At 43.2% G+C, this 25,053-nt stretch overlaps 1 protein-coding gene across 3 annotated transcripts in view; it reads right to left on the bottom strand.

Moving 5' to 3' along the window:
- Positions 1–19,215, bottom strand: part of LOC110302492 (zinc finger protein 809-like) — a 28,184-nt gene extending 8,969 nt beyond the window's left edge. Inside the window, exons 1-6 of one of the 3 annotated variants that reach the window (XM_085844486.1) lie at positions 19,042–19,215; positions 11,997–12,123; positions 10,865–10,957; positions 9,165–9,274; positions 7,697–8,408; positions 3,444–5,809 (exon numbers count right to left, since the gene is read on the bottom strand). In XM_085844486.1, coding sequence (XP_085700612.1) covers positions 5,727–5,809; positions 7,697–8,408; positions 9,165–9,274; positions 10,865–10,957; positions 11,997–12,123; positions 19,042–19,044 — 1,128 coding nt within the window. In that variant the 5' untranslated portion in view covers positions 19,045–19,215 and the 3' untranslated portion in view covers positions 3,444–5,726. Of the gene's footprint in view, positions 1–3,443; positions 5,859–7,696; positions 8,409–9,164; positions 9,275–10,864; positions 10,958–11,996; positions 12,124–19,041 lie in introns of those variants that run through there. The other 2 variants (XM_085844487.1, XM_085844488.1) reach the window with 2 other exon arrangements.
- Between the last annotated feature and the right edge of the window lie 5,838 nt (positions 19,216–25,053).

Raw genomic sequence — 25,053 nt, 5'->3', positions numbered from 1 at the left:
TACCTGCCGTTCTTCATCCATAGTGTCCCCCAACCTCAGCGTTTTTGTTTTTGTTTTTTGCCTGTTTTGAGATGTGGTCTCACTGTAAGGTCCTGGCTGGCTTGGACCTTGCTTTGTAGATCAGGATTTACTGCTCTGCCTTTGAACTCAGAGATCCTCCTGCCTCTGTTTTCTAAGTGCTGTGGTTAAAGGTGTGTGTCATCATGCCTGGCTCAACACCACATTTTCAAAGATTCTTTTTGCTTTTTTTTTAAACTCTTTTGTGTGTGTGTGTGTGTCTTCACCCCAGAGCCATCACTATAGCCCTGCATTGTAATTTTTGATACACTACTCTTTGGTGGAGATCCAGGGAGGAAATACCTAGAGAAATCTAGTTCATGATTTGGAACAGAAAAGGGCCGTCCTTACCTCATGAACATGCCACCTACTTCATAAATATTCATAACTTTAAAACTCACACTGACCACCCCAATGCCCCAGCCCTGTGCAGCCCACCCAACCTCTCTTTGGAGATACCCACTTCCCAAGAAGTAACTATCCATTCAGCTGGACATATAGGCTGCCTAACCTTTCTTAGAATTACTAAGCTTGTATGCTATGCTTGTAACTTAGCTTCACTTCTACATAAGCTTTCTCTCAACTGTATCCCTTGACTAACTTCATTTCTTCAAGAAGCTAGCTATCAAGAGATCACACGTGACCATCTACAAGCTGTTTCCAGGGCTCCTTTGTTTTCAGACACTAGTGCTCTGAACCAGGCCCTGCCTCTACCACAGAGTTCCCTGGAACCCCACAGTTTAATGCTCTGCTCTGCCATCTTGAAATTTTTCATTTAAGTGTGGAGTCACTCTCTTCCCGCTCCTTCCATCCCATTATCTGCCTTTCTTTTCTTCATAGGTTATCACTACACAGGAGGGCGGTGTCACACTGGGAGGCAACTTACACACACACACACACACATTAGTTTATGGGTAATTTTTTTTTTTTTTTTTTTTGGTTTTTGGAGACAGGGTTTCTCTGTGTAGCCTTGGCTGTCCTGGAACTCACTCTGTAGACCAGGCTGGCCTTGAACTCAGAAATCTGCCTGCCTCTGCCTCCCGAGTGCTGGGATTAAAGGCGTGCGCCACCACGGCCGGCTTATGGGTAATTTTTTAATGGAGATATTAAAAGGATAAGTGAAGCTGGATGTGACCAAGAACATCATCAGAAGACCTGATTCTCCAAAACCGCCAGTGAATGTGGAGTGTGCTTCAACACAGGCACAGGTAAGGACTTCCTGCTTAGACCTCTGGTCACACAGGAAACCATGTGTGACCAACCATGAGCAAGTGGGACTTGAACTTCCAAAGCTTTTGTACAGCAAAAAGAATTGTCCGCTGAGTTAAGAGGCTGCCCAAAGGGCTGGTGAGATGACTCAGTGGGTAAGAGCACCCGACTGCTCTTCCGAAGGTCCAAAGTTCAAATCCCAGCAACCACATGGTGGCTCACAACAACCTGTAATGAGATCTGATGCCCTCTTCTGGTGCTGTCTGAAGATAGCTACAGTGTACTTATATTAAATAAATAAATAAATCTAAAAAAAAAAAAGAGGCTGCCCAAAGACTGTGACAAACTACCAGTTATGCATCTAACAACATCCTACAAGGAACTAAAAACTGTAAACATTACAAAACCAGAGAAACAGCTCTGGGTTGAGAGCATTTACTGCTCTGCCAGAAGACCTGAGTTTTGATCCCAGCACCCGCATTTGGTGGCTTACCACCACCTGTAACTCCAGGTCCATGGATTCAACCTCTTGCCTCTAAGGGTACATGCACTCATGTGCACAAGACGAATGTGCACTCAAGAGCACACACGAATACACCCACAATTTTAAGATAATTAAAAAAAAAAATCTATTTGCATTGAGGGAAGAAGAGCTCATGGCTTTAATCCCAGCATTGGAAGGCAGAGGCAAGCAGATCTCTGAGTCCCAGACTAATCTAGTCTACACAGCAAGTTCCAAGGCTACATAGACAGAACCTGTTATAAAGACATAAATAGGCATCCACATGGCTAACAAGCACCTATACAAATTCCAGACATACTTAGCTATCAGGAAACTAGAGCTTATCTTCATCCTACATGTATTCCCAAAGGACTCTATATCCTACCACACTGCAGTTCTATCGAGAATAGCCAGAAGTGTAGGCAGCCTATATGTCCAGCTGAATGGATAGTGAAGATGTGGATCATACACAAAATGGAGTTTTATTCAGCTTCAAAGATAAAAAGGAATGTACAGGTGAATGGATGGAAGTTGAAACTACAGTGAGTGAAGTAATCCAGGCCCAGAGAAACCAATGCTGTGTATGATGTTTGCAAGATACAGCAGGTGTGCTCAGTCGATGATAACAAGGTGGGCTAAGAAAGCATGAGTCATTCCCAAGTCAAGATGCTCCTTGTAGATGTGTGGTCCCTCCTTACGGTTTGACCAGATGGTGTTATACATTCCTGTACCCTCTTACCCAATCATGTAAAGCCAAGGCTTGGAAATCTCCACTTGAGGTTTTTTTCCCTTTATAAACCCCATTCTCCCTAGACCTTGGGGGCAGTTCTTTTATCCTGCTGTGTCAGGGGGATTTGGGGCTGGAGCCCGAACCAGAATAAAGACTCTCATGAGCTTGCATCAGAGTTGTGGTCCCTGGTGGTCTTAAAATCTGGGCACAACAGATGAGACATTAGCCATGCCTCCGCCTTCTGGACTCATGCTGTCTCTGATTACAGTGGAGTCATTAACATTAGCAGAGAGAGCATTCCTTGGAAGAACATGGAAATATGTGCATTATTATACAAACAAGCCTTACAACCACAGCAGCTAATGACATTCCTGAGGCCCACGCCTGCTATCCAGTCCCAGGGGGCAGGAACCATGTCCTGCCATGCTAGACTCAGAAGAAAACAATTACATAAAGCATTCATTAGAAAGGTAAATCCGATTTTTTTTTTCAATGAAACCTCTCAGATTAAGATCATACACAAGGCTGGGCGAGGTGGCGCACGCCTTTAATCCCAGCACTCGGGAGGCAGAGGCAGGCAGATTTCTGAGTTCGAGGCCAACCTGGTTTACAAAGTGAGTTCCAAGACAGCCAGGGCTACACAGAGAAACCCTGTCTCGGAAAACAAAACAAAAAAAAGATCATGCACAAAAACCACAGTAAATGTGGGGTTTCCTAGACCAAAGCTGTTCAACGCCACTTTGAACACAGTATAGGCAAGTGAGACTGTAGGCAAGGAGCAAGGGCACATGATGCATTTTTAAAAGGTAACGGAATAAGGGAGAAGGGATGAGCCTCATGCATTCTAGGTGACAGCCGTGCAAGGTGATCACTGGGGTACAATGAAGAATGACAGGTATATTTAGTTACTTTTCTATTACTATGACAAAACACAACCAAGGCAACTTATAAAAAAAAAATAAAGTGTTTATTTAGCCTTACGGTTCAGAGGGTTAGAGTCCAGGACGGCAGAGCAAAGCATGGTAGCAGCAACAGGTTCATTCACGTGATGATGATCCACATAAAGGCAGAGAACACACTGGGAACAGTTCCAGTCTTTGAAATCTCAGAGCCCACCCCCAATGATACACCTGCTCCACACCTTCACAAAGTCTATAATGCCATATGCCCAAAGTCCATGTTGGTCTATGAGGACCATTCTCATTCAAATTGCCAGTCCAGTCAGATACTGTGATCTGTTGGAAAACTACCTCTTGAAAGTAAGTTACCCCTGAAAAATGCATAAATAACCAACAAACAGGAGAGTGTTAGTTACTAAATAATATTTAATAGTGAGAATTGTTACATTAACTTTTTGGAACTAACTAAGGAATGGATTTAGGCTTTTGTTTATTGTGTGTATGCATGCACATTTAGGAGACAATTATTTATTTTATGTATATGAGTACACTTGTAGCTCTTCAGATGGTTGTGAGCCTTCATGTGGTTTTTGGGAATTGAATTTAGGACCTCTGCTTGCTCTGCTCAACCTTGCTCACTCCAGTTGGCCCTGCTTGCTCCGGTCTAAAGATTTATTAATTATTATACGTAAGTACACTATAGCTGTTTTCAGATGCACCAGAAGAGGGCGTCAGATCTCATTACAGGTGGCTGTGACCCACCATGTGGTCGCTGGGATTTGAACTCTGGACCTTTGGGAGAACAGTCAGTGCTCTTACCCGCTGAGCCATCTCGCCAGCCCCTTAGGAGACAATTTTCTGAAGTCAGTTCTCTCCCTCCACCCTTGTTTTTTAAGGCAGGATCTCTCTCACTCTGCCACTGTGCTCTTACGCTTCTGGCTGGTATTACAGATGCCTGTGTCACTACCACATTTGGCCTTTACATAGCTTATGGAAACGTGAAAGGAGGTCGTCAGAAGTACATGGGAAATGACTTACCCACTTAACCTTCTTCCAGAGCCCTGGATGTACATTTTTAATTCCAAGTTTCTATATTCCATTACTCTTCTAAAACCAGCAGACAGATTTGAATGTATTTACCAGTGGTATTGTATATCATTCCTTTTCCTGATTCTCCTCATGCAGGAGAATACTGAGTTGTGGAATTTTGTTCTTAGACACTATGTTCTAACTTTTAAAATGTTTCTGTCTAATCACCAACTTTACTGAGTAAAATTAATCTACATTCACTTTCAGGTTTTCCATACAGTAAGATAACCATGGTCTAACTATAAAATTACATATATTCTTGTAGCTGAGACTTGTGACCCATGAATATTTGGCGACCCACACCAAGGGAAGTCATCACTGCCAGTGGAGCTATTTACAGTGGGAGGAATGGGGTTTCAAAGCTGTCTCCTGGTTTACCATAATTTACTGTCAGTAAGAGTGCCTTGAGAGCTATGCCTTACAAATAGCAATTTCACTACTCCTACACATCTCCAGGCAGTGTGGTGTTTGGAATGGCCACGTGAGAGACAGTTCATTAACGTTCACTGTCATAAGACTGTCAGGACATAAAGTGCTTACAAATGTGGTGATGAGATAAATCAAGACAAGGAAGGCATAAAGTCAAGATGAAGCCCAAATATTCTGTGTACAACTGGGTGGCCATGTAAGACTCAAACTGAAAGGGCTTTTGTTGTTGTACAGCCAAGCTGGTAAGGCAACCATGATCAAGTGAGTCACATGACCCTTTTCCAGGCATCTTCCAGAGAAACACCAGGTATCTGTTCTCATAAGACAATTTCCAGAAAAACATCACATGAGAACTGAGTCACTAAAGAAACCTGAAATTTCTAGTTCATATCCCCTTCTGTTTTAAAAAACTCTTTCTTTCTAACAATCTACACACAGTAGAAACAATTATAAGAACCATAAAACTATGGGCTGGAGAGATGGCTCAGCAGTTAAGAAAGAGCACTGACTGCTCTGTCAGAGGTCCTGAGTTCAATTCCCAGCAACCACATGGTGGCTCACAACCGTCTGTAATGTGTGTGTGTCTTCTAGTGTGTGTGTGTCTGAAGACAGTTGCAGTGTACTCATATAAATAAAAAATAAATAAATCTTTAAAAAAAACCATAAAACTAGAACTTTAAATCACACCTTAACCAGTTTATGTAGTCAAACAACAGAACCTTAAATTTCTATCAATAAAAAATAATTTAGCAAAACAATATTTTTTTAAAGATTTATTTATTTATTATATGTGAGTACACTGTAGCTGTCTTCAGACACTCCAGAAGAGGGCATCAGATCTCATTACGGATGGTTGTGAACCACCCTGTGGTTGCTGGGATTTGAACTCGGGACCTTTGGAAGAGCAGTCAGCGCTCTTAACCACTGAGCCATATTGCCAGCCCTTAGCAAAACAATTAAAAATTTTAATAATATAACTAAATAAAACAATCTTAAATGTCTATTAATATATAATAATTAAACAAATCAATCTTAAATTTCGATTAATATGGAATAATTAAACAAAACAACCTAACACCCTAGATGATAACAACCATAATACATCAAGTGACTAAAACCATCCACTCCGACTTAAGGGATCGGGACAACGGCCTTTATAATTACTTCCTGTTGAATTGGAGTGAACAATTTCTGTTTGGGGCCTGAGGAGAGGGTAATGGTTAGTTTTGTTTTAGTTTTTTTGTTTTTTGAGACAGGGTTTCTCTGTGTAGCCCTGGCTGTCCTGGAACTCACTCTGTAGACCAGGCTGGCCTCGAACTCAGAAATCCGCCTGCCTCTGCCTCCCGAGTGCTGGGATTAAAGGAGTGCGCTACCACGCCCAGCTTGAAATGGTTAGTTTTTTTTAGAAAAAGCTAGCTGTAGCATTTATTGCCCGGTTTTTGAGTTGTGTATTCTCAGTGTTGTCTACCCAGTCTTTGTGTTGTCAAGTCTATGTATTTATTATCCAGTTTTTGTGTGATTGGTTATTCGGGCTAGCCCTTTTGAGGGTGATGTGCATGCATTTTGGGGGAGCAATCAGTAACTGAAGACAGTCTGTGAGAGTAAATCACCCGGGCTACTTGCTTTGTGAAGACATTCATGTCTCAGCTGATAAGAGCTTTTCCCTGGTCAGATGTAATCTTTAGGTTTTGTTGGTAACTATATTTTATCATTTTCTATAGATACATGAGCATAACTATTGTGGATGGGCCTGGTACTGTTTGTATTTTGATGCTAACTCCGCTCTCCTGGGAGGGGCTGAAGACAAGGAGTTAAGTACTCAGGTGACTTCTTGTGAACCAATCCCCTAATGAATAAAGGAGCCAATCACGGTGCAAGGAGGTGGGACTTCTGGGTTGGATGGGAAAAGAGAGGAAGCAGGAGAGAGTTAGGTCTTTTTGGACGGGGACAGCTGAGGAAAAGATGTAATTAAAGGTGCCTCCTGGTTTCAATGGCGGATTACCAGAGGACTTAGGTTTAATAAGGCTTACAAGTTAGGATTTTAGTTGTTGTGCTCAGCAATTGAGTTACCATTGTTTCTGAACTACATTTGTGTTGCGTTTTCCTTCGTGTGGTGGCTTATCTGGGTTCAAGAGAGAAAGGTATGGCAGCAAAGTGTGGGTTTGCCTGAGGTCCACTGCAAAGGTCTTGGGGGAGTTGAAGCATGGGGCTGGCGTGGTAACAGCCCACCCGTAGGAACTTAGTGAGCTGGGTGGAGAGATTTTGGGGTTCTGAGTCAGAGTCTCCATGAGATAAAAACAGGTCAGTCATTGCCCTAGAGTGCATGGCCGGCCAGGCAACCAGGGCTTGAGTTGCCAGCACAAGACGAGGGAATGCGCTGGTTCTTTTATTATTTCCCACAACACATAACCATGTCCCCATCTTAAAACTATTGCAGGTTTCCATCCTAATGTCAACACATCCTTGTAGTCTATTGGTTGGTCTAGTTCCTCAGTTTTTTCAATAACCCAGTGTCTCTCAGTTGCTCTTGTTCTCTTTTCACCAACAGTAAGAAAATTTAGAATTAAAAAAGCATTATTTAGTCTGTCCCTGGAGGTTTTTATTACTCTTTTTGTTTAATAAGCATCAATGGGCTCTTTTCGTAACTGCTCGTCCTGTGGGATTGTGTGGTATACCAGTTACGTGCTTTATGTTGTAATAGGCAACGATTTGCCTCATTTGATTGGATACATATGCAGGAGTGTTGTTAGTTTTAATTTATTCAGGTATCCCCATACTTACCTGTGTGCCTTTTCTGATGTGCTGTGAGTTGACACTTCCAGTGGAACGATTTATTGCATTCTTTACATTCATAAGGATTCTCAGATGAATGAGCAATCCGATGTGCAGTGAGTTGTGACTGATGGGAGAAAGCTTTCTTGCATTCTGTACATTCATATGGTTTCTCACCCGTATGTTTCTTCTGATGTATAGCGAGTTTGGACTTTCGAGAAAAAGCTTTCTTGCACTCTTCACATTTGAAAGGTTTTTCACCCAGATGAGTCTTCTTATGTCGAGTAAGGTCAGACTTGTAATAGAAAGCTTTCCTGCACTCTGTGCATTCGTAAGGCTTCTCACCTGAATGGGTTCTTTCATGTGCATTGAGGTGAGACTTGCGGAAGAAAGCCTTTTCACACTCTCTACACTCATAGATCCTCTTCCTTTGTCTGTGCGTTTTCTGATGAGACGTGAGGTCTGACTTCCAATAGTACATTTTACTGCATTCATCACACTCATAGGGCTTGTACACATTGTGAGTTCTTCTGTAATGCTTAATTAGGGTTGAATTATTACAGAAAACTTTCTCGCAGTCCTTACATTCATAGAGATTCCCATCACTGTATGATGTCTCATTCTTGGTTCTCTGTAACTTGCGGCACAAAGATTTTACAGGGGCTCTTCTATGTCGGGGTGTTTTCCCTTTGGAGACTTCCTGTCGAGCCTTTAGTTCTGCCTTGAAACGAAAGAATTTGTTAGATTTCTTGGTGCTGTTTTTCCTAGAATGAGCTGCTTGATATTCTGAGTTATGATTTTTTTTTTAAGATTTTTTTCTTTTAATGTATGTAAGTACACTGTAGCTGTCTTTAGACACAGCAGAAGACAGCATCCAATGCCATTACAGATGGTTGTGAGCCACCACCATGTGGTTGCTGGGAATTGAACTCAGGACCTCTGGAAGACCAGTCAGTGCTCTTAACCACTGAGCCATCTCTCCAGCCTCTGAGTTATGATTTCTTAATGAAAGGTTTCTAATAATCACTAAATTTCCCATGTGCACTTTACCATTTACTGATTTTGTCTCCTTACACAACATCTTATACAAACACTACACCTAGTACTTTGCTTCTACATAAGCCATGTCTTGGGCCAGGAAAATATTTCAACTATTTATAGAGTTTATGAGAAGTCTCTTTGACATGAAACTCCTTTATGTATCAATACTATCGCCTTTGTTTCAAAAGCTATCCCTCTTTGAAAATATTGACTATAACACTATGAACTTTATTGTCATGCAAACCAAGATGCTGATGAGTCTGGTCACTTACTCAGATGACCATTACCAGGTTCTCCCGCAGTCTGCATCTATCAGGCTCACGAAGGGAAAGCACCACCTTCGGCCAGGGTTAAACACGAGACAGTTTCATGTTCACTTCCTGTGTGTGGGCATGCAAACTCTTCCTATTGACCTCGCATTACATGTTTTACTTACTTCAATCATGTCTTCATTTGGTGTCTTTTGGTTAGTTTTTCTGAGTTGCCGCAAACGTGTCTTAGGAATTTTCTTGCTGGTGTCAATCAGAGTACTCACGTTATGAACACCTATCATTAGAAATATCACAACTCAATAATACATGGGTATTTCTATAGAATTTAAACATAAAAGTAAGCTCATGCCTTCAGATGCTTATTGTACTCCTTAGTTTTATGTCAACTTGACAAAGTTAAAGTCATTCTGAAAGAGTGAACCTCAACTAAGCAAGTGCCCCGACCAGACTGGCTTGTGGGCATGCCTGTGGTACATTTCTTGAATGGTGTGCAAGGGCCAATAATCAGTGCCACCACTGGGCTGCTGGTCCTAAGCCCCCTAAGAAGCAAGCCACAGGAGCAGGCCAGTAGGCAGCAAGGTCTCTGTGCTAGACCCTGCTGTTTGAGTTACAGCCCTCAGTGAAGGACTGAGCTGCAGAACTGTAAGCTGAAATAAATCTTTGCTCCCTAAGTTGGCCATGATGTTTTAGTACAGCAACAGAAATCCCAACTAAGACACTTACAGGCCTATGGTAAGGGTACATATTTCATAATAAATAGTAATTTACACTAAGAAACCAGGGTTCTAACTCACATCTCTTTGCTTTGTTTTACTGTGGAAACGTAGGTTTAATTCATGCTTATTGCAGAAAGCCATCAATTCTTTCCAATTTTAAAGGACAACTTTGTTGGTCAAAGTAATTTTGCTTCACAATTTTTGTTTAAAATATGTGAGCCCATGCTTTCTGGTCATTACAGTCTTTGCTAAGAAATATATTATGCTAATATGTTTGCCTCCTAAACTAACTAAGCACATTCCTCTTCCTCCAGTTTCCTGTATTCTTTCTTTTGTACTTTTAGCAATATTAAATATAATATAATATTAATGACCGTTAAAAAAGTCTTTTTGGATCATGTGAATTTGTGATTCTAATTACTCCTGCACCTAGGTAATGGTTAGTGTGCCTACATTACTCCACACCTAGGTAATGGTTAGTGTGCCTACATTACTCCACACCTAGGTAATGGCTAGTGTGCCTACATTACTCCACACCTAGGTAATGGTTAGTGTGCCTACAGTACTCCACACCTAGGTAATGGTTAGTGTGCCTACAGTACTCCACACCTAGGTAATGGTTAGTGTGCCTACATTACTCCACACCTAGGTAATGGTTAGTGTGCCTACATTACTCCACACCTAAGTAATGGTTAGTGTGCCTACATTTCTCTGCTCTAGTTCTGCTCTGGTTTCTCTTCTGTATGCCAGACTCACAAGCTGCAGTTCTGTTATTTTCATTGAATTTTATTCATTCATTCATTCATTCATTCATTCATACATTCATTCATTGTGTGTGTGTTACACATAGTGCATAACGTGTGGAAGTCCAAGAACGACTTGAAGGGAGTCTGTCCTCTTCTTCCACTAATGTGGGACCCAGCAATGAAAATGAAATAAGTTTAGCAACAAAATACAGAGATAGAGTAACACCAAGAATGTTCTTTTAAAACTGGACTTAGTAAAATGAAAATGATTTAATAAAAACAATGCATGTGACTAGCTGTTTCAGGGCTGGGTTGGATGAAATTCAATAAGAGCACCTCAGCACGACCATTATCTAAGGAGTGTTCTGTCTGCTGCTGACTTCCTAGCACACATTTACTGACCTGGGAGGCTCCTGCTTGAAGCTTCTGCTAGGCTCCATGGCCCAAATCCACGCTCCAAATTGAAGATCAACTTAGGTTTGGCAATGCAGGGGTCTGTAAATTGGAAATAGTAAGCAAATGGTGCCAGAGCGCTGGCCCAGTTCCCTAACAAGAAACCACAGCTGCCTTTGGAACTGTTCTTTCATGAGTGAGTAAGAGACTTTGGTCAGAAAGGATCTAAATTCTCACTCTTCACTGGCTACAAGAGCATCTTCATGTGGCATTAAACTGCAGGATAAATAAACCAAAATAATATTAACAAAGTTCAGAAGGCTTAAACGGATGGCTCCAGGGCTAAGAGCAAATGCTGCTCTTGGGAGATTGTATTAGTTTGGGTTTTATGGCTGTGAAGAGACACCATGACCACAGCAACTCTTTTTTTTTTTTTGGTTTTTTCAAGACAGAGTTTTTCTGTATAGCCCTGGCTATCCTGGAACTCACTTTGTAGACCAGGCTGGCCTCAAACTCAGAAATCCGCCTGCCTCTGCCTCCCAAGTGCTGGGATTAAAGGCGTGTGCCACCACCGCCCGGTGACTACAGCAACTCTTATAAAGGAAAACATTTAAGTGGGACTGGCTTACAGTTCAGAGGTTTAGTCCATGATTGTCATGGCAGGAAGCAGGGCACCATGCAGACAGACAGGGTGCTGGAGGAGCTGAGAGTTCTACATCTTGATCCACAGGCAGCAGAAGGGGACTGTGTGCCACATTGGGCATAGCTTGAGCATGTAAGACCTCAAAGCTTGTCCCCGCAGTGACATACTTTCTCCAAGGCCATACCTAATCCAGTGAGGCCATACCTCTTAATAGTGCCACTCCCTATGGGCCAAGCATCCAAATACACGACTCTATGGGGGCCATTCCTATTCAAACCACCACAGGGACCAAGTTCAGTTCCCAGTATCCAACCCTGGCAGCTGGCAATTGGCTGTTTAGCTCTGTGATTCAGTGAGTTCTAGTGTCCTCAGGTGCCCACACATGGTGCTCACACTCAGACACATAGACCTAGCCTCAAGTAAGAACACATCTCTAGAGTGAGAGATGATCCCCACACTTGTTAATCAAGGAAAAGTTATTTGCTGAGTCTGACTCACCCAGGAACACCAGGCTGCTGTAGGTCTCCAGCATCACGTCCCTGTACAGGGTCCTCTGAGCAGTGTCCAGGTCCTGCCACTCCTCCAAGTTGAAGTACACAGCTATGTCTTCAAAGGACACCAACCCCTGGAATGACGTTTCTCTTCAGCTTAAGGGGCACAAAATGGGAGTCCACTCCTCCTACCCCAACCTGTGTGTGTGTGTGTGTGTGTGTTTGTGTGTGTGTGTGTGTTACTAGTTTCTTACAGAAAGTACAACTTGACTGTAGTCTATATCATGGAAAAAAGAAAAATCAATACAAGCATCTTTATCTCTCTCAACAAAGTGATTCAAGTAAACATGAAGAAAGTTTTCTAATTCCAGCAAACACAAAACTCATAGGACACATGTGTGTGTAAAGTAGGTGTCATTAAGAGCAAAGGGAAAGAATACATAAACATAACAATACAAAAATAACAATCTCCAAAAAAAATGCAAATCCTGAGACTGGTGTCACCACACTATGTTACCATGTCTGCCTAGCAGGAGCAGAGCTCTGAGCTCAGTTCTCAGGACCTTCCACAGAACAAGTCTAACCAGCTAGTTAGGGTTACTTAGTTAGGGTTACTATTGCTGTGATGAAGCACCATGACCAAAGCAACTTGGGGAGGGAAGGATTTCTTTCCCTCGCAGTGCCATATAACAGCTCATCATCAAAAGTAGTGAGGCCGGGAACTCAAGCAGGGCAGAACCTGGAGGCAGGAGCTGTACAGAGTCTGTGGAGTGGTGCAGCTGACTGGTTTGCTCCCACAGCTTGCTCAGCCTGCTTTCTTAGAACCCAGAACCACCAGTCTAGAGATGGCCCCTCCCACAACGGGCTGGACCCTCCCCCATCAATCACTAATTAAGAAATTGTCCTACATTCTTGCTGACAGCTCCATCTTAACTAAGCATTTTCTTAATTGAGATCCCTTCCTCTTAAATGACTTTAGCTTGTGTCAAGTTGATATCCAGCACAAAGTTGCAGCACCATGTGGGGTCCCACAACTGATAGTACAGGTCAAAAAACTGAAAAAACTAAAAGCTTTTGGAACATGCAACCAAAGATTAATCCAAAATCAAATGGGTACTGAATCCAACAGTACAGGGCTCAACTTTGCACTTCTGCGTGACTTCACTGTAGCATCTGTTAATGATGGAGTCTGCCAAAAGACCCTCACTCACAAAGACCACAAGAGCCGACATCACTGCAAACCACAAGAGGATTTTTTTTTTATTGATCCAACCCATTGGGGACCCTCCTCTCAGCATGCAGGCAAGAGGAGAGACCCCAGACAAACCAAGAACACACTTTTTATACCTTGTAAGGGGAAGATTTGGGCAACAAGGCTAGCTGGCTTATTTTAATTGGCGTAGCAAGTAACCCTTTCAGGCATTGGCTGGTTTGCATAGGGACTTTGGCCTAGTCCCTCACTCTGCCTGCCCTTATGGGTTTTTGTTTGTTTGTTTGTTTTGTTTTTTTCAGCATTGTTTAGTCAGCCAGCTTCCTTATCTGGCTCTGTACTTAGCCTGCTAGTGTAGTTTGGAAAGTCCCTTCAGAGGGGGAAGGGGCTGAGTGGTCTTGAATTTATTTTGGATTCTACATTCAGAATATGCAACATGCATGCTGTGCATAGTACATGCCATCACACCACCAATGCATGTCAGCTGTAAGACCCTGGTTCAGATTTAAGTATGTTATAAACTGCAGTTCTTGTTCCTTACATAGTTATCTGCTCTTCTGAATCACAGGTTTTTGGGTTGGGTTTTTTTTTTTTTTTTAAGATTTATTTATTTATTATATGTAAGTACACTGTAGCTGTCTTCAGACACACCAGAAGAGGGAGTCAGATCTCATTACAGATGGTTGTGAGCCACCATGTGGTTGCTGGGATTTGAACTCTGGACCTTTGGAAGAGCAGTCGGGTGCTCTTACCCACTGAGCCATCTCGCCAGCCCTATTTTTTTTTTTGGTAGAAAACAAACACATTTCACATTATCCTACCACCACCCCTTGCCATTTATCCGTGCACTGTAATACGTCAGACGCATTAGCAATCCGTCTCACTAGTATGCAAAATTGTTTGCACCTTTAAAAAATATCAATGCTAGATATGTGGCAAAACATTATTTTAAAATAAAGTTCTTATTATCAGCAAATGTTTCATATGCACATCTATTTTGTACAGATGAATATCTAAGGACATAAAAATATTTCCTGGTGGAAAAATGGGGTCTCAAGTATAAAGCATTTCAGAATCCCTGACTTTACTTCCACACAAAGGTAACAAGGTCAATAAACATTTACACATGTATCAAGTCCCCTCAAAAGCAAAAATGAATTGACAGATTACACTGTGAAAGTAAGCACACCAACCTCCACCCCAGACAACACGCCAGAGACCTGGAAATGAGTCGAGTCACCTCACGTCACCCCGAGGAAAGGAAGACTAGGTACATATAGCTAGAACCCTACTGTCCAGTGCATAGAGGTCTACAGTAACCTATCTAGATCCAGAGCAAACTCTCAGTTCTATATGCTAATGGAAAACAATCCACTCGTTTCCTGGTCAGTCCTGAAAAATTGACCTCAAAGGTCCCATTTCTCTCTAGTAGGGCATTTTGTTAACTGCTGTTGCTGACAGTCAGTCGAGCTTTCCTCTAACCTGCTCCAGGGAGCTAACAGGGCAGGAATCCTTAGACCTCCAGCAGCCTGATGAAAGTGCATTGCACAGACAGACCCAGACCCTCCAGTTCTCATCAGGAGTTTGTCCAGATACTTGCTGCCATATCTTTAACAGTTGGCTTGTGGGAATACAGGCTATAATTCAGAAAGCTCTGGGAACAAAGGGACCTGGACACATGAATATCTCTTTCAAGCTATAAAGATGCACAGCTCTAGGGAAGAACTAACTACCATTACTTAAACAGACATGATATGAAACTGCAGCTGCCAACATCCCCTCTAACCTGAAGACACTTTGTTCTGCAGCAGGCAGTGGTTAATGCAGGGACTTCCAGCTGGTCAAAGTGTACAGAACAAGGCACTGGACAACTGAGCCTCAAATGGCGCACCTCTACCACATTCCCTATGCCCAAGGCTCGGGATCATTTTGGGAGAAGGGGAAGAAAGAGTCTAAGAGGCAGGTGCTACCGAGGACTGCTCTGAAACACTGCTTTCCCGACCTGTCAGGGACATTGAACTCATGAACTCACAGAAGCTATGACTACAGGCTCAAGATTAAGTCAGGTGAAATTCCAACATGCCTGGGCTGAGGGGCTCCGAGGCAAGGAGAGTAAAGTTCGCCGTGGCTGTAGCCCAGGCTGCCCACATTCAGCAAAGACCCTAGACCCTTCTCATGCTGGCAGCGCTAAGTAGTGTGAGGGTTTGTTTTTGTTTTAAATTACATTAGTTGGGGGAAAATTTTTTGTTTTGGTGGGTATGGAAGGAGCTAGAGAGAGGATTTGAACAAAGCACATATATCATACGAACTTCTCAAGAGAGTTTTTAAAGAAAGATAAATGCTTAACTATTATAAATTTAGTAATTAGATGTGATCTATGTGCAGGCTTTTATGGCCTCTTCACTCTGAGACACTATCCTGATGAGAAATAGTGCTTTTTGGCAAGGGCTTTGTATGATAAAATAGTTTTGTACTGAAGTAAAGGATTGTGAAAAGGAGATCAGAAAAAAAAAAAAAAAAAAACAAACCCAGAAAATTCATGTCACAATGAGACTTACACAAACTAACTTAAGGGACATTGCTAAAAATACATAAAGCTTTCAAAGAGCAAAGACAATATGTTTTGTTAAAAAATTTTTTTGCAGTTTCTACTAAGTTTGTCAAGATTTTAAATGCAGGGCTGGAGAGATAGCTCAGTCTCTCCTAAAGTCCTAAATTCAATTCCTGGCACCCACATGGTGGCTTCTATAATGGGATTTGATGCCCTCTTCTGGCATACAGATGTACATGCAGATAGAGTACTCATACATAAAAACAAATAAATATTTAGATGAGCATAATGGTAAATGCTTTTTTAAAAAATGGGGCTGGTAAGCTGGCTTAGCAGTTAAGAAGAGCAGGACCTCTGGCTGCTCTTCCAGAGGTCCTGAGGTCAAGTCCCAGCACCCACATGGTGGCTTACTACCATCTATAAGGGGATTTGATGCCCTCTTCTTCCTGTGCATCAGAGCACTCATACATTAAATAGATAAACTTTAAAACAAAATATTTCAATTATAAAAAGTCTTATTGTACGTCAAGTTTTTAGCATTACAGAACAGCAGTGTTTCAAACCACAATTTGTCCTTCAAATCTGTTGTAACTACACTATGGGCATTTAACAGTTATATTGGAATCTAAGACCAGTAAGACAAGGGGTTGAGATGACAATCAATATTTTAGCTAGGTCACAGGAGACCAGAGGATAAAGACTTCTTACCAAGACCTTGACCCACCCCGCACATCACACAACTAATTGAAAGGAGCAAAAGAGGCTAAGGTTCTCCAAACAACCTTCTCAAAGAAACCCTCAAGGAGCCCTGTCTAACCATAACAGGGTCTAATGTGTGGCTATCTACAAGGTCTTAAACACCCAGGAGAAAAGGCTAATCCCAAATAGTATTACAAAATGAAATCCACCAACTCCCAACCATCCTCGCCGTACTCTGCTGAGTCCTGGTATCTACAGTCCCTACAAAGAGAGTCATTCAAGTAACTAGCTCCAGCCAATTTAAAAACCGTATCTGACCCTGAAAGCTCTCAACTCAATAGGTCTCAGATACAACTAAACAAACACTGGCTTTTTCTTCCTTGTAAATGCCAGGCTTTATTGGAAAATCTTGCCAAAGTTTGAATGCAGCGTCTGTGCTGCCAGCACCCATTTTCAACAATTTAACTATGCTAGTCACTGGGAAAATATAGATAAAATGGACAAAAAAATTAAAAGCTTGGGCTGACAGTGGCTGTGAAGGGCCCTAAGGGCTTTTGCCAGTCTTACACCACCACCACCACCCCACACACACAGGTTCCCTTTTCTGCTGGGGGTCAAGGCTAGGCAAAGTTCTGTTCTCCACCCACAGTTCTTGGGAGGAGCAGGAACATTCTTGAGAAAATGTACTGATAGTCACCTGACCCTCTGCAAAGTCCCAGATAGAGTTCAAATGCGTGCCATGATCTGCCCATGCTTGCTAGCCAATAGATTTAAAAGTCAATATGCTTAGCCAATAAGTTTAAACTGGAACCTTGCTGATGTAACCTGTGCCCCCTAAAAACTATAAAAACTGTTTGTAATAGCCATTCGGGGGTCACCTAGTCACTTTGTCTTGAGGGTCTAATTGAAGGTTGATCCTGATGTGCCGGAAAATAGGCCTCTTGCTTTTGCATCGATCTGTGTCTCGGTGTCTCACTCGGGGGCATCTCGAAGTAAGTACCACTAGTGGATCGAGGGTTGGGGTCTTAAAGCCAAGCTAGAAAAGGTACTTGCCACCAAGCCTGATGTCCACCACATGCACACTATAGCATACCCCCTTATAAATAAACGCAATAAAGCAAACTGTCAAAAATGAAAAGCAAGGTGTGTGTGCATTCCTGCAATCCTGCTCAGAGGCAGAAACAGGTGGTCTCTGTGGGTTATAGGCTGGCCTAGTTTACATATTAAGTTCCAGGCTAGCCAGGACTACATACTAAAACCCTGCCTTAAAAAAAAAAAAAAAAAAGCAACTCGGGGCTGGTGAGGTGGCTCAGCGGTTAAGAGCACTGACTGCTCTTCCAAAGGTTCTGAGTTCAAATCCCAGCAACCACATGGTGGCTCATAACCATCCTAATGAGATCTGACGCCCTCTTCTGGTGTTGTCTGTGAAGAGTGGAAAAATACTGACTGCCTTGAGAACATGAACTTATCACCCGGGCCTGGCCCCCTGCCCCGGGGCTCCGGCCCCCTACCCCCTGCCAGATGGCCTAATCACCCGGAACTTTTGAGAAAAACAACTGCAGAATGTTTCAATGTCCCAGGTGCCTTGAAGTAAATATCCGCCCCCAGACTCACCCCTAGTTTGTGGTTTTTGCCTTTATAAGCCTGCTGAAAAATAGGGTCGGGGCTGAAAAATAGGGTAGAGGTCGAACTCCTCTACCCCTTCCTCTACCCCTGCGTGGTGTATGAGTCTCGGCCCCAGCTTGCTGGTTTGAGCTCTTGTCCCGTCTTGTGAGGGTCTCCCTTCGGGGGTCTTTCATCTGAAGACAACTACAGTGTACTTACATATAATAAATAAATAAATAAATAAATCTAAAAAAAAAAAACCAAAACAAAACCAAAAAACCAACTCAGGGCCTGGAGAGATCTCATAGTCATACTGCTTCCCCCTTGCCTTCTGCTCCTCGGTACCACGTCACAGTCTGCACCACACACATCCAATGCGTGGCTATTCCTGTACCTCAGCAATTTTAAGATTAAGTCTATCAGATACTTTAAAACTACTGTTTAGGATAAGGAACTGAATTTTTATCTTCCCCACTCCCTCCAATTAATGCGCAAATATTTAATCCTCAGGGATCCTTTCAGACCCACTAGTCTCTCACCCATCCTAAGGATAGGTTCTATCAACATCTCCCAAGTCTATAAAGTTCCTGATTTGAGCAGATGTGGGCTTCACCAGCTCGGTGACAGCCAGGACACTGACAGGCCTATCCAAGAGTGACAGACAGATGGAGAGTCACCCCTACTAGACCCAGCTCCCTGCACCCAGCTTCCGAGAGTTTCCAGACAGGGCGCAGAGTTCCCCATCCCAACCTTGCAGGTATCGGAAGCCCAGAGTTCCTAGTGTGACACCGGCGCTGAAGCGACCCAGCGGTCAGGCATTCCTGTCTCTTGCCTGTGGGTGGCAGAGCTGTGCAGGGCGTTGCAGCCAGCTCGAGTCCCCAGGCATGGTCCGGACGCGATAGGACGCCTCGGGGTGCCCGGAGCCCGCCCAGCCCCCATCCCACAGCCATCCACACCGGCTCCGCAGGGACGCCGCGCCGAGCTCACCATGATGGGGCTGGGAGCGTCCTGCGACTCGGTCTCCGCCACCAGCACAACTGTCCCCAACAGACGCCTGGGGACCACAGGACCCAAGATGGCAGGCTCAGACCTCCGCTGAACTTTCTAAATCCACCCAACTTCCTCATGTCAGAGCAGTCCGGTCACAGGGCCTGAGTGACAGTCAAAGGCACCAATCGATGACGGAAGGCGGGGCGTAGCAATGGGCATAAGGCTGTCTGATCATACGGAAAGTCTTAGCGGACAGAAAAACGGTATCACAATAATTTTTTCATTTCCGTGAAGTTTTCTTACTGTGATGTGATGTGTGTGTCTGTGTGTTTCTCTCTGTGTATGTGTGTGTCTGGGGGCGGGGGTGGTGGTGCTGCTGAGCTGTGGATAAATGATAAGATTAAGCAACTCTGACCCAACCCAGACCTGAGAAGGCTCCAGGAAAGGGCGTTAAGTCCCACGGGAGAGTTTCGCGATCCGGGCTCCAGGACGATTTCCCAGGCCGACTCCGACAAAACACTTACCAGGAAAAAAAAAAAAAAAAAAAAAAAAAAAAAAAAAGTGCGGGCTCAAGGCTACCTGTGGGGAACGAAGGTATTCTCCAGGGATGATCAGATATCACCCAGCCAATCAGACAAAAGGTCTAGCCATCACCAAGTGCCTAGAAGCTGTTACTGTAATCTGCCCTCTAAAAAAAAGAAAAAAAAAAAAAAAGTATACGGTGCTTGTAAGCTAGAACCGGGATCGCCTCCTGTCTCTTGCTTGCGAGACTGCTGAAGATCTATCCCTGCGCACCAGAAAAAATAAACATCTTGCTTTTGCATAGATCTTGTCTCACTTGGGGTTTTCCAGCAGGCAAAGCCCCTCTGGGGCTTTACATGAGAAGCAATTTGTTTTGTTTTGTTTTGTTTTTTCGAGACAGGGTTTCTCTGTGTAGCCCTGACTGTCCTGGAACTCACTTTGTAGACCAGGCTGACCTCGAACTCAGAAATCCGCCTGCCTCTGCCTCCTGAGTGCTGGGATTAAAGGCATGAGCCGCCACGCCCGGCTGAGAAGCAATTTTTTCTTTTTTTCTATTCTTTCCTTTCTTTCTTTCCTTCTTTTTTTTTTTTTTTTAAGATTTATTATTATATCTAAGTATATTGTAGCTGTCTTTAGATGCACCAGAAGAGGGCGTCAGGTCTCATTACGAATGGTTGTGAGCCACCATGTGGTTGCTGGGGTTTGACCTCAGGACCTTTTGGAAGTCAGTGCTCTTAACTGCTGAGTCATCTCTCCAGCCTGAGAAGCAATTTTTAACACAAAATTTAAAACAGTACTGCAAAACTTTTTTATTAAAACCACGGCTAATGCTCAGAGTAATGAGTTGCATTATGGCCCTTTCATGCAGATGTGTAATTATACTGTTTTCATTCATTCTGTATTAACATTCAGACTATAATAACCAAATAGAAGACCAACAACATTTTAAATCTGTCATGTTGTAATATCCCAAATTAACGTGTAAGCCCCACCTGCCCGGGGACCAGGTAACTTCCTGGAAATCTGTAAGCTGTAGTTCCTGGAAAATAAGGAAACCGCATGGCAAAGAAAGTAGAGGGTAGCCTATGGGTTTGTCTTTACAAACTCCTGTAGCACGTGACCGTGACCCGGGCCTGCAGCACGTGACCCGGGCCCGCTTTCAGCTGGGAAATTACAGGAAATAAGTGGTTCTAACCAAAGTCCATCTCTTGGTCAATATTTAATAAAGTTTACTTCAAATTTGGCTCAAAATGGTGGAGTTGGGGTTTTTTCTGGTGAATCTCAGCATTAACAATGTAGGAAAATTTAAAGGCTTGTATAATGTGCCCCACATATGCGTCTTACCTCCATTCCGTTGAGTATTTGTAGGCTATGATACTGTGCTTACACATGGTTTAGTAAAATGAACTAACATTGTCCATTTTGTCCAGATGTGTCCATTTAAGAACACAGCAAAGCAAGGAATTGTGCCTTGAGTTTGTTGATACTCACAAGGAAAAACCTTTCCTAAACAGAAACTGATGGCAACACAATGGTTGAATCCATGTAGCATATACATCCAGAATAAGAACTTGCCGGGCGTGGTGGCGCACGACTTTAATCCCAGCACTCGGGAGGCAGAGGCAGGTGGATTTCTGAGTTCGAGGCCAGCCTGGTCTACAAAGTGAGTTCCAGGACAGCCAGGGCTATACAGAGAAACCCTGTCTCGAAAAAAAAAAAAAAAAAAAAAAAAGAACTTAAGATCATCCAGTTCAGTCAGAATCTGGGTTTGGAGACTCCACCATCCACACTGTTCAATAGTCGTCTGTGTGGATGTACGTGAAGTGATTGGCTTAGGAAACGGTTTGCTGCTGTGTGAGGCCTGTCAGCGGCGTCTGTGTTACTGAAGGAGGAAAATTACTGAACTCCTGAACTCTTCAACTCAGAGTCCTACCCCTCCCATCTGGAGATTGATTCCCGGAACACTCCTGAACTTTTCACCCCAGAGTACATTCCTGAACTCTTCACCCCAGAGTCCAACCCCTCCCAACTGAAGACTGTTCCAAGAACATTTTTTAGATAAAAGGATAAAGGCTTCCTGGAGCAACCCCAAGAACATTTTTGAGATAAGAGAACAACCTCGGGGCTGGTGAGATGGCTCAGTGGGTAAGAGCACCCGACTGCTCTTCCGAAGGTCCAGAGTTCAAATCCCAGCAACCACATGGTGGCTCACAACCATCCACAACGAGATCTGGCGCCCTCTTCTGGAGTGTCTGAAGACAGCTACAGTGTACTTATATATAATAAATAAATAAATCTTTAAAAAAAAAAAAAAAAAGAGAACAACCTCAGAATGTTCCAATAGATCGGGTACATTGCCAAAATATAGGACACGACCCCTTGGTTACGGAAAGCCCCTTGGAAAGCCCCTTGGAAAAACCCTTGGCAAAACCCCTTAGTGACGCAAACTTGTACTTTTCCTACCCTGCTTCCCCCCTGGCTTTTTCCTATATAAGCCTGTGAAAAATTTGGGTCGGGGTCGATTCTCCTCTACACCATGCTTGGTGTATGAGTTTCGGCCCCAGAGCTCTGGTTCATGTGCTTGCTTGTTGTTGCTTTATTAAATCTTCCTTCCTATATTCTGAGTTCGGTCTCAGTGTCTTCTTGGGTTCGCGGCTGTCCCGAGACTTGAGTGAGGGTCTCCCTTCGGGGGTCTTTCATTACAGTTACACAGTGCAATCCTTACTACGAATTTTGTTCCTGGCTGAGCCCAATGTAGTAGTGAGCTAGGATCTGAGGGGAACTGTGTAGTGTCCTCACCTTCAGGAGACTTTTGTACTGTAGACATTTTGGTTAAAAAACAAAAAAAGTAAGAATCGTGTCAGTCAACAAATTTGTATCCAAACAAATAGATCTCGGCGTGACTAAAAAGGCTGTGATAATAACTACCCCAAAGTGTTAAACTCCATCCTGTGTAGATAGGATACTCACCATATCCACTCATTTTTATTTTCTCATTCCTTTCTTTTCTCTATGAAACAGGGTTTGTTATATAACTCAAGCTAGCCTGGAACTCTCAGTATACCCCACACAGGCCTTGAACCCTCATCTGCCTCTGACTCCAAATACTGAGAATACAAACTTGTGTGAACCACTTTAAAACAAACTAGAATTCTACAATTATTCTGATTTACATATGTATTTAAATATTTACTCTTTTAATCATCTCGGGAATGTTTTCTGGTGTTCCTTCTCTATATTTCCTTCCCTTAGGACCCGGGGATTGCTCTGATTTTCATTTTGTTTGGGCTTTTGTTTAATTGACTGATTGATTTAGACAGAGTCTTGTGTGGCCAAGGCTAGTTTCAAATTTCCAATTATCTATGTAGTAGCTGTGTACTTGAACTCCTAATTATCCTCATCGCTAAATCTAGAGATTATTGGTATGTGCCTACACACCTACCTCGCATCTGAATACTGATAGCAACTTTATCATCCGGTGTTATCGAACCCAGCACTCAGGAGGCAGAGGCAGGTGGAGGTCTGAGAGTTTCAGCCCAGCCTGGTTTACATAGAGAGTTTCAAGCCAGACGAATCTACACAGTAAGAACCTCCTTTTAAAAACAGTATAAGTAATACACTGTTATGTATTATGGAGATAACTAAACATTAGTATCAATTAACAATAGGACACACCTCCCCAGAAATGAGCCCTTCATCAAGAATGACATCTGGGATTCTCTGTAACCACATGTGTCCCCTTACTTATGAGAAACTGTAAGGGAGCTAGTGTCAACTCTGGTTGGGATCAGGTTCTCACGACGTGGGAATGGAGCCAGAAGGAGCAGGCTGTGACATGCTCTGTGCAGCTGATTCTGCTTCACCAGCTGAAGTTCACTGGGTTCAGGCTGAGGGAGTCTTCCAATACAAAAGCGCTGAGAAAACCTAGGAGAAACTGCCTAAGAGTAGGTGACTTCCCCATGCTTTCAGTCTCACGTCTGTAGTTTGTACGTGTCCTACCAAGGACCAGCCTCAGTCGTTTCCAGGGTCTCGAGAAGGGAGAATTGGGACAGAGTGAAATCAGAGTCTCAGGCAAGGATGCAGATGCAAGCTGACAGGTGACCCATTGTTGTCCTGAGGCTGTGCTTGGAGACAGCTTGCAGTCTGTCTGTCTGTCTGTCTGTCTGTCTCATCTGTCAGTCTCTCTCTCTCTCTCTCTCTCTCTCTCCCTCCCTCCTCTCAGGTTTTCTCTGAGTTCACCTCAGTCTTTTATCGGTTACACACTTCCTTGTTATACAATAATACATAATCAAAAACCTTTTCATTATTTTCCTCAAACCCATTATTTTTCCCACAAAGCTTCATGTAGCTATGTCACCAGAAAGCACAATGTACATACAAAGGCACAGTTCATTGTCTGCAAAAGCAAGTTATATATTAACTTTTAACTCTGAGAAAAGCCTCCAAATCATAGCTCACCTGGGCAACAACATGTGGCTACACTGTTAGCCTGAGAACACAAAGGTGCTGAACAGGTCAGGGTAATTAATGTTCATATTTTTAGCTTGTCTAAATTTGCCAAATCTCTTCCTCCTGTTTATTGAGCTCATCCAAATATCGGTTTCTACAATGCTTTTCAAACTCTTTTCCACACGAAATATTAATTTCCCTTGCAGCTTCCCCCAAGGGTCCCTCAGAAGCCCAAATTCTGTCTCTTAGAGCTTGTACCCTAGTTTCCTTAGGCAGGCAATGTCAGAGGGTCAAATCAGTATGTTCCAATCTTTCTTCCTCTCTCTCTCTTCCTTTCTTTCTTTCCTTCCTTTTTTTTTTTTTTTTTTTTTTTTTTGGTTTTTTAAGACAGGGTTTCTCTGTGTAGTCCTGGCTGTCCTGTTCCAATCTCCCCATAAGGGTCTGTGATTCACCTGAGGCTGATACCCCAGACTCAGATAGTACACAAAGGCAAAAAGCAGTTATTCTGCAGACACTCTTGAAATCCTCCACCCCCCATTTCACATCCCCAGGCAGCACAGTAAAACTCTTCAGGACCCCCACATTTGGTCGTTCTTTTTCCCCTGGACATACATAAAAAGTCCTCCATCGGCATTTAGGGTATGAATCTTGAGGAGACTGTTGGGTGTTGGGCCATGAGTTATCAGCTAGCCAGCACAAATCAAAAATCAAGTTTGGGAACCAGGAAGTTCTGATTGGCCCTTTTGTATAGGCCAGTTGGGTGCAATAGCCAGTCTTGGGATTGCCAGTTACCCTAGTTAAATCAAAAGGTTGGTGTGGGTTAGGGACTGCAATACGTACAGTCAGCAGAGATGTAGACACAGGACAGAGTGGGCTGCAATCCGTACTGTTAGCAGAGATGTAGACACAGGACAGAGTCAATTTTAACGTGAGGGGCTTGGTGCTCTTTAGAGCCCTCCACTCTGGCGTGGCTGGAGTCAGGTAGTCTAATCTAGTAAAGAACAGGTTAGCAGGTCTGGTGTGAGTATACTGCTCCTA

Source organism: Mus caroli, unplaced genomic scaffold (genome assembly GCF_978045245.1).
Source record: "Mus caroli unplaced genomic scaffold, Mus_caroli_1 scaffold_11, whole genome shotgun sequence".
In the NCBI taxonomy this organism is placed as follows: Eukaryota; Metazoa; Chordata; class Mammalia; order Rodentia; family Muridae; genus Mus; species Mus caroli.
This window is presented reverse-complemented; position numbering and strand designations above follow the sequence as displayed.